This window comes from Lissotriton vulgaris, chromosome 4_1 (assembly GCF_964263255.1).
Source record: "Lissotriton vulgaris chromosome 4_1, aLisVul1.2, whole genome shotgun sequence".
NCBI classification, from domain to species: Eukaryota; Metazoa; Chordata; class Amphibia; order Caudata; family Salamandridae; genus Lissotriton; species Lissotriton vulgaris.
The window spans coordinates 1,796,787,596-1,796,797,927 of record NC_141691.1 but is presented as its reverse complement, the minus strand read 5'-3'; the positions used below and the strand labels follow the sequence as shown (position 1 = coordinate 1,796,797,927).

The 10,332-nt window shown below is 40.7% G+C and overlaps 1 protein-coding gene across 1 annotated transcript; it reads right to left on the bottom strand.

Annotated features, from left to right (window-relative positions):
- Nucleotides 1-6,495: 6,495 nt before the first annotated feature.
- LOC147724569 (uncharacterized) lies at nucleotides 6,496-7,982 on the bottom strand. The gene is made up of 2 exons (XM_086918061.1): nucleotides 7,563-7,982; nucleotides 6,496-7,277 (listed from the first exon to the last, which is right to left on the bottom strand). The coding sequence occupies exons 1-2, from the start codon at nucleotides 7,897-7,899 to the stop codon at nucleotides 6,496-6,498; spliced, it is 1,119 nt and encodes a 372-aa protein (XP_086774187.1). The 5' UTR covers nucleotides 7,900-7,982.
- Nucleotides 7,983-10,332: the final 2,350 nt, after the last annotated feature.

Sequence of the window (10,332 nt, the reverse complement as noted above, 5' to 3'; positions counted from 1 at the left end):
GGACATCACATTGATAAAGGAGTCAGGAAGGCGTCACAGGAAAAAATGTCAGTGATTCTGTAAATTAACCCCTTCACTGCGGCGGCTATTCGGCCGCAGTGCTAAGGGGGTGGGGGCGCGCGGCGGTCCCGTGCTCGTGACGGAACCGCTCCGTCACGGCACGCGGGTGAGCTGTGCTTGTGACGGAACGGTTCCGTCACTGCCCCGCCCGCGCTTCAGAACGTTAGCGCAGGCGCGGAATTCGCGACGCGCAGGCGCGGCGAGAGAGCCATGACGGAACCGTTCCGTCACCAGCACAGCCCACCCGAGGCTCGTGACAGAACAGTTCCGTCACGAGCATGGGAGGGGTTAAGCTGCCATTGACACAGAAAAGGTATGAATGTACTTGGGAATGGTGGTCTACTGTCAACAGTGGATACCTAATTCTTCCCTAATGCCCAGCCTTTACGGATGCTGACACACAAGGATGTGTTGGATCTAGTACCCTGGGATGATGATTGTTTGGTTTCCTTCCTAGAGTTGAGAGAAATTCTCGGGAAACACCCATTTCAACAATGGTGTTTTCGCACGCTGCTTTTAGATCGCAGGAGCCTTTACTTCGCAGGGTTTTCGAACGCATGCTAATAATGCGCATTCACATGAACATCGCCAGACATTTTAACGTGCAGATTGAGACTTTACATCGCACGGTTTTAAAACGCGATTTTGAAGATGACAGATTAAAGAATAACAGTCGGAGATTAAACACGGAAGATGATGATTTGATTGACAGGTCCCATAAAGATGCGTGCTGAATGATTTTAGATGAAACCCGATTTTGAAGATGACATATCCCATGACAACGCGCAGATTTGCGAACAACGGGGCATATTACCAACAACTAGCGATAATTTTTGTCTCTAACTTGTTTAGAGACAAAAATTATCGCCGCACATCGGCGATTTTTATCGCAGATAAACCTTGCTATTAGCAAGGTTTATCGCAAATGCGATAAAAAAACGCCCGCAATGCATGAATACCGCTGAAAAGTCAGCGATATTCATGCATTATCGAGCAAATGCTCTTAGCCATGTTATCCACCTCCCATTGGATAACATGGCTAAGAACTGCTCAGGGCAGGTGTTAGCTTTTGGAGATATTCGCGCTTAGCGCGAATATCTCCAAAAGTTGGTAATAGGAGATAGCGATGTTAGGGACTGTTTCCAGTCTCTAACATCTTGGCACGCCCACTTTGCATGTCATTAGTTATAAATATCACTGACATGCAAAGCGGGGCCCAAGATGGTCGCTATCTCCTTTTAGCTGTCACTAACTGGTGTTAGCGACAGCTTGGTAATAGGGAGATAAATTTATCTCCGCTTTCTTGGCTTTTAAAGCCAAAAAAGCGGAGATAAACCCCCTTGATAATATGCCCCAACATTCGGAGATTGAACGCGGAAGATGATGATTTGATTGACAGGTGCAATAAAGATGTGTGCAGATGACAATACAATACAATTATTATGATGCGCATTATGAATGATAAATTGATGACAGATGCCATGATGACAGATGCTATCACAACGCGCACATTGACATTATGACTGATGATTTTAGATGACAGATGCCATGACAGGGTGGAAGCTGATAGGTGCGTCCAGAAGGCAAATATGATAGATGCGTTCAGAGTTCGGATTGTCAATAAAGTGATAGATGCCTGCAGATTCTGAGATTGATTTTGAAGATGACAGAAGCCATGACAACGCGCAGATTTACGAACATGGAAGATGATGCTTTGATCGACAGGTGCAGTATAGATGCGCGCGGATGACAATACAATACAATTATTAAGATGTGCATTATGACTGATGATTTCATGACAGATGCCATGACAACGCGCAGATTTACGAACGCGGAAGATGATGATTTCCAATTCAGATTGTCAATAAAGATGCGTGTATTCAATTAAAGTTATTATGAGGCGCATTATGATGGGAGGTTCACATATGATTCTGAGATTGAATAAAGATGCGTGTGAATGTCAATAAAGATGCGTGTGAATGCGTGACATTGCATGACTCATGTAATAACAAATGAGAGCCATAGAGCATCCTTTAGGCTACAAATTCTTAGAAGTATTGGCAAATTGGAGCAGCATCCTCCTTAGACACTAATGACTAAGCCAGCTGGTGGATGTTATAATAAATTGAATTTGTGCTTCTGATTGGTCGGAAGGCGACATTATGAGAAGAAACATTTCGCTACCTTCCTGATCACCGCCCAGAGTAATGGGCCTCAGAGTCCTCTAATTGTGTATGTGCACCATTCCACAGAGAATGTGTTGATGTGTACTCCCACTTAACACTTGTCAAATAGCTGTGTGACCCAGTATGAGCAAATCATACTTGCAGCTGAAAATGTCACATTAAAGAGATGCTCTGTTTTAAACACTTCCACCTTGTTGCCCCTTCCTCAGAGTGACAGCGATTATGGTGAACAGGAGCATGCCTGTCTTGATGTTAGTGAACTGTGCACCGAGCCAAGTGCATGTGCATTTCTACCATGACTTCCGTCTGACGTAGAGGATTCTGCAGGATCACGGCGAGGACGGCAGCCCGAGACACTGCAATACAGCTAAGTATGTATAATTTTCCTTAATTTTTTTATTTTAAAAAATGTATTGAGGGGGTGGAGGCGGGGAAGGTCCGGGGCTGAACTCCGCTCTGCTGCGGAGTTGGAATTTTGCATAAACTTTGTGTTCTCAGTGGAATGCGGAGTATGCAGAAATCAGCAAGCTCCGCCAGTGGAGTTCTCTGCCCACGGTTAGTTTTAGCACCTGTGTTTTTTAGTTTATTTTTAGCCGACCTCCCTGCTTTGATATCCCAAAAAAAGACGTTCTCCCCTACAGTAGAGAAACAGTATATTGCCTGTTTGCTTTATGCAGACAACCTGGTTCTGTTGGATTGCACCCCTATTGGTCAGCAGAGGTAATTATAGGCCCTTGAAATATATAGTAAGCCGAACCAGCTTAAAATTAATTTAGAGAAGACTAAGATGATGGTCTTTTCAAAAAGCTTGGGTGGTGGAGTCAGTTGATTCCTATAAATATATAGGTTTGACTTAATGGAGGAGCTTAAAATGAGACATACAATGGAATTGTATTGAGCAGAAGCTTTGTGTGTCCAGATTTATCTTGGATCTACGGAGGGTTGTCTCATATTTCTTTATTGAGGGCCTTAGAAAGGAAAACAGCAGCCCCCCCCCCCCCCCGATCAAAAGACTTGTGTTGCTAAATCAGGCACCATGGTCCAGGGCATAAGGAGGAAGTTTAATCTTACCTCCTAACATTTGTTGCCATTCTTAACAGCTTTAAGATTTTTTAATAGGCTCTCGTGGATGGTGAAGTGATAAAGGTCTCTAAACTCTGCTGCAGCGAGATCCATGGCAGTAAAAGAAGGTGGGAAAGGGAAGTAAGAAACAGATTAAGTGATTTTAGGAGCCTCGATTCTGATTGTGGTACAATTAAGTCTTGGTCCCCTTTTCCAGGTAAACAAACATTAAAGGAGCATGCAGCAAAGGGGAGGGGTACTCTTGACCTGACCTACCTGAGTGAGAAACCTTTGATTCATTTTTCAATACCCTTTCTATGTCTGGATACTGTTTTCTTCTACCTGACTCAGGTACATACCCGGCATGTAGAATTACATTTTAAGGGTAATAGTGGGAAGCAATCCAACACATTCATCCCACTCCTGTTGGGCTAGGGTCCAGGATAATTACGGTCTTTGTCCCTGCCCGCTGAATGTAAAATGTTATTTGATACATGTACTGATGAACTGTGTTTTTTATCTCTTGAGCCTGATTAAGTTTCTAAGACCCTTGTATTTTCAGCACTGTACAAAGGATGAAGGCTGTTGATGTGCTGTTAGAAATGCAATATTTTGATGTGGCAATAGGAATTGCTTGGTTTTTAAGTTCCATTATACAATGTTTTATTGATAGTTTACAGTAGGGGGTGAGAAATGAGTTGGCCTGATTGGTTTTAAAATAATTGTACACTGTAACTGTTTTATGTATTTGTTTTTTAATGTTTTATGGACAATTGTCCAGGTAAACTTGCTTTCTACTTATCATTTTGTAATATTTCTGATAGGATCTTTGTGGGATGAGTACCCGAAAATAAAATGGTGAGTGAAGAGGAAGAGAACGGATGTAGACTTAATGGAGAGTCAGAGTAAATACTACAACGACTTCAAACATCTGGAAGAATCTAGGAGGAAAATGCTAAGAACCACAAGGTTTCCGTTGGTCCATCTGATAATCTTTAGATCTTATAATGTGATGGCTTGATTTGCCATCAGTGGAAGGACTAAAGCAGCGTAAGTTTGGCTTCACCCTTTCACGTCTCGACTATGTCATCTATACTTACATGTAGTACCATATAGTTGTGCACTTTAATATCATCAAGGTAAAGTAGTTCACTTGACTGAAGCACTGAAGGTGTGTTTGCTGTATAATTCAAATTTATATACTAATGTGTATATAATGTTTTCTTATAGTGACACCACATTGCAGTTTTCATAAATATCTGCATTTGTGTAGTTTAAGTAATTTTGTTAACCCTATTTATACTTACATATTTATTTGAATAGTATCCTGCATTTATTTTCCAATGGTATATATATCCATAACGTGCATTTAAAGGGTGTTTTGCAGTTAACTTGACCAAAGGCCTTAAGCAGTTGGGCCTAGATGTATCAAGCATTTTGCGGTTCGTTATGGCCGAAATTCGCAGAATTTTGACCATAACGAATCGTTAATGAATATTTTGCATATTTCGGGATGTATGTGTTTTTTCGCAGCGCAAAATAAGAAATCGCTATTTTTTGCGTTTCGTTATTTGCGTTTTCATGTTTATGCGAATATTTCTTAGCGATTCTCTATTTTGCATGATCGCATTTTAAGAAGTCGCTATGAAATGTATTCAAGAATCGCAAATAGCGAAAAACGGCAAAATAAGAATTCGCAATTAACACTAACTCAAACCAGGTGTAATTTTTTTTGAATCTTTAAAAGACAGCCCCAACTGATTTTTTCAACACAACCATGGCTGGACTTTACCTGATAGCTAGAAGACTGCGCATCCAAGCTCTTGCACAGATGAGACAGAGGCAGGAAAGGATTTTCAAACTGAGGATTACCTTATTTCAACAGACTGAAGAAGACATTTTTGAGAAATATAGACTGCATCCACATACCATTTTGGACTTAATTGAGGAGTTAAAGCCTTTTTTGGAGCATGAGACACACAGGACACATTCTATACCAACTCATGTGCAGGTCTTATGTTCCCTGCACCTTCTTGCCTCAGGATCTTTTCAAAGGGTGATTGCAGAGGTGGGAGGAGTATCTCAGAGTGCCTTTTCAAGGTTTTTTAGGGTATTTTTGGATGCAATGATGAACAGGTTGCAACATCATATTTACTTCTCCAGCACACCTCAAGATATCCAAATTTCTAAATTTGATTTTTATCAAATTGCCCATTTTCCACATGTAATTGGATGTATAGATGGGACACATATTGCCATTACACCTCCAGCTGCAACTGAGCATGTTTATAGGAATAGGAAAAGTTACCACTCTTTAAACATTCAAATGGTGTGTAATGCTAAATATATTATTACTGACATTGTTGCAAAATTTCCAGGAAGCACTCATGATTCATATATATTTAGACACAGTGGATTACATGGACGTTTGAGTGCTGGTGAATTTGGAGATGGATTTCTGCTTGGTAAGTGCTACTTAAAAACACAAAATTAATTTTAAAACTTTTGTCAATCTATTTTTAAAACTGTCACATTTCTGAAATTACAATTTAGGAGACAGCGCCTATGCAGTTCGTGATTTCATTTTGACACCTTATCTAAATCCAAGTAACATTCATGAAAGGAGATTCAATAAGGCACACCGTTCTACACGTGGAGTTATTGAAAGAACTTTTGGAATTTTGAAAAGCAGGTTCAGAAGAATCCATAAAAGTGGAGGATCCTTGCAATATAAGCCATCATTGTGTTGCAAAATAATTACAAGTTGTGCTATGCTACATAACATGGCTATTAGAAAGTAAACAGAATGTGAAGTGAGTGACCCTGAATCTTCAGACAAGGATGATGTCCCTCCACCAAGAAGATGTGCTACAGGTTTAGGAGCTGTGGCTGGGCGACAAAGGCGTGCAGAAATTACTAACAATTATTTCTAGGTAAGAAATAAAAACACAACATCTTTGTTTTCATTATGTAAACCTTTAATTTTTCAAAATTAGATGGGAAACAAAAACCTGGAACCTGTTAATCCACAGGACATACATCTGAGAATGTTTGCTCACAGTGTCATTCTCTTTTATTAATATATATGTTGAATTTTCTTTTCAATTTTTTCCCCTTCTGCTACTCCTGCGTTGGCCTGGCCCACTTCTCCTCACAGATGTATGTTGGCTACCAAGGCTTCCACTCCTCATGTCGGGGTGTCCAAAGTGGGCGTAGGGTTACTGCTGGTTCTACTGGAAGTGTCCTCAGACTCAATGGCCTCAAAGAACGCACTTGCCCCTTTCTGACAAGTTTTTAATAATTCAAAAGAATGGGATACTTTATCCAGCCCTTTGGCAAAATTTCTACTGCATTCACCAACCATGCGTTGCATGGCAATGCTTCGCCTATTACTCTGTGCTGTCACAGTGCACAGACTATTTATAGCTGCATAGTACTTCTTTAGTCTGATGTTATGAGTGTGAGAATCCCTCACTCTGTTTGACTCTGATCTTTCAAATGCTACACAAAGTCTGTCCATGGAGTCAGCCATCCGGGCCATACCATCACCCACCTTATTGTTACTCTTGTTTAATTTATTTAGTTGGGCATTAATTGACCGTAATGCTTTATGTTGTTTTTGTTGCACTGAATGCATGTTGTTTTCCAAACCAGCAAAAACATTTGCTGTCTTTGTGACTTCTCCCCTGCTTCTCCTGGTATTATTATTAGAATATGATCTTCTTGAAGCAGAATCACTAACTGTGTCAAGATGTATAACTTCCTGTTCTGACACATTTATGTTATTTGTTGATCCCTCAGGTTTATCATCTGATTCTTCAAAAGGTTGCAGTTGTGCAACTGCTTTTCTTTTTCTTCTCATAAAAGACAATGATTCATGCTCATCACTGACATTTACTTCTTCTGGGGCTGTAATATGTTCCTGTGAGGATTGGCCCCCATCACCATCATGTGAATCTCCAACATGATCTGGGAATAAAGAAAGAGTCACATGAGATGCTTGCCTGTCCGTGTGCTTCATAACTATTAAATTAAGCTAACTAAAGAGGTAGTATTGTGTACTTATTCAGATGCATGTATGTTGGTGCAGCTTAAATGTACTGCATATCATAAGTATGCAGTAATGTAAATCAAAAAAGGGATCAATTTTCACATTTAAGTGCTGTTATTTATTAAACACATGGAATAATGCTCACACACTCATACACTCATGCTTCTAACTTATGCAATTAAAAAGTCAAGCATCCTGCTTACCATGTTCAGCAACTGTGTGATCAGAACTGTCAATGGCTGAGACTCCGGAAACACTTTCATGCTGAATTGTAGATTCAGTGAGCTCCTCATGTGGGGTTGGTTGGTCTACATTTCCAGATCCTCCACCAGTTTTATTGGCATCCTTTAGTCTCTCAGCAAGTTTTTCCTTTGCCCTCAGCCTCATGTCGTACCAACGCTTTTTAATTTCATCAATTGTTCTTGGGATAACACCAACTGCATTGACTTTTTCCTGGATTTCCAGCCATAACTTCCTCTTCCTGACTTCAGGAACATATTTGGCTTGCTTTCCAAACAAAAGTTCATGGTTGCAGGCCATTTCCTCCACCAGTGTCTCCACCTCCCTCTCAGAAAACTTTTGCTTCCTTTTCCTTTTCTCTGCTGAGGGGCCTCCTTCAGAATTTGCAGCCTCCATCCTGTAGTCAAGCAGCTCCTCTCTCCAGCCAAACAGGTTTCCAACTGCCACTGGGTGTGGCTCAGGCATGCAGGTGAAACTAATCAAGCCCATTTCCTGAGTATGACTCAGCTATTTTGTAGTTGGCAGCAGCAGACTCACGCTTTTTTGCGATTTCTTAATTTGCGAAATTCGCAAAATAAGAAGTCGCATAAAATTCTAAAAATAAAATTGCGACTTTTAAGGAATCGCAAGAAAGTCGCAGAAACATACATACATCGCATTTAACGATTTCTTAATAGCGATTCGCAACGACTCGCTATTAAGAAATCGCTAACGAAAATCTTGATACATCTACCCCTTGGAGTCTAATGTTTAACTTCAAAGTGAAAGTCTGCTCCTGTGCAATGTTTTATTCTTCTTTGCAAGTGCATTTACTGTGTATGAGAGATAGTGAGGCTCCGGAGGAGAAGATTTGGCAAGGATGAGTGGTGCTAACAAACAAAGGAAGGACCCCGATCATGTTTTATCTAGAGACAGGAGGAATCCAAGGATATTCTGATGTTCAGACCGGGAGATGGGAGTATCGACTACAGTGGTAAAATTCTACTGTGAGAATGTGGAATATTACTGGGACAGGTGATGTGAGATTCTTGAATGTTCTGTGGAGTTTTCATTGATGTTCAAACTTTAGCTTTAGATTCATTCCCTTTAGACTCAGAGGGGTGCATACATCTTTTCTACATTCCTGTTGTCTGACTTTATGCTATGCAATACGTCTTATTTTGGAGAACTTCTACAGAAGTCTCTACAATGCTGACACCTTACTGCTTCAATGGATCGAGTCAGGGTTTCCCCAATTAATGCTAAATTAGCTCAGCTTAGTTAGGTAATGTAGAAGTGCTCATATATAGGTAGGAGGATCGACAATCATATAATGATCGCCAGATTTTGTTCCTTATTTTCTGCATTGCTATTACTAAATTCCTTGTATGCTTCATGCTGTTGATATTGAACTTTGCCAGATGATTCGGACTTCCAGTAGTGATTCTGTATTTTACAACATATTTTTGAGACTTTTATACAACTTTTTGGCTTTAAATTTGTAATACAGCTACATTTAATTCTATTTATTGACCTTTGGGTCCTCACTGTGTAACCGGATGGGACACGCTGTAGAATTGAACTTTTGGATGATGTTAAGTCCTTTATTTCTCAGGCATCTAAAAAGGTCCATCACAGGAAAGTTTGTCAGCTTAGTGCTCTAGCAACTGCTCAGCGGACTGTTGGGTATGAATTACAATCTCAATCTTTTCTTTCACATATATGAGAGTCGGGCGAAGCATAGATGGGGTGGGCTGTTGTGGTAAAAGGGATCCTGTACAGCAGAAGTGCAGCCACCAGCTCCAGCTTGCAGAAACACCCTAGTGTTTGAGAGAGTAAACGCTACTCCTCAGGTGCCAGAATAAGTACATTGGCAGTGCCCCTGGGGTACAGAAATAAGAATATAGCCACTAAACAATGATGTTAGTACATCCTGAGCTGATGTCAACAATGGAGAACTCCACCGTGCCCCCCCCATGGCACATGTCATAACTGATGTTGCATTTTACCCCTCCTGTACTGAGGACATGCTACTTTCTCCACATCACCTGTGCCATGTGCAGCAGCTTACTGGAGGGATGGTGAGCAGCGTATTGTGTCAGCAGCAGGAAACTGATTCATTTACTCGTCAATGCTCAACAGTAAGAGGCAAATGCTGTCACCCAAAATGGCTAAACCACTATCACCGACAAGCAGTCCTGTAGAGTGATTTAAGCTCTAAAGGACAAAGCCAACAAAGCTGTAGCCAAATGGGGCTTAACCATTGACCTTCTCCCTGTCAATGTGTACTGCATGTTTGTTAATACATATGATTTATGGCACATCGATTTAAACTGCTAGGACAGACAGCTGACTCTGTTTGGCAGGTCTAACAATGTTCAACTATAAAGCCAAAGTCATGCTGACAAAGCATCTGTGGCACATCTGGCGAGTATGAAACATGTTAGTGAGCTAAGCATATTGCCATGGAGCAGTCCAACAACTACACAGAGGATGAAAATCTCACTATTATGCTGGTTTTAGTGTAATCTCTAGTTTGTATCAATGAAGCCACAATACACCTGAGAAATTGTGAAGACAACATTTCATACTCTTATAGGAGAAAGAACTCAGCAGAGAATGGATGTTTTTCTTCTGTAACAGCAAACTCTTTGTCAATAGTCAAATTATGCACATTCTAATTTTTCCTCAGGTTATTGACCTAAAGTATCTCCTAGCTGTAAATGCAAGCTGGATGCAATTCCGAAAAAATTC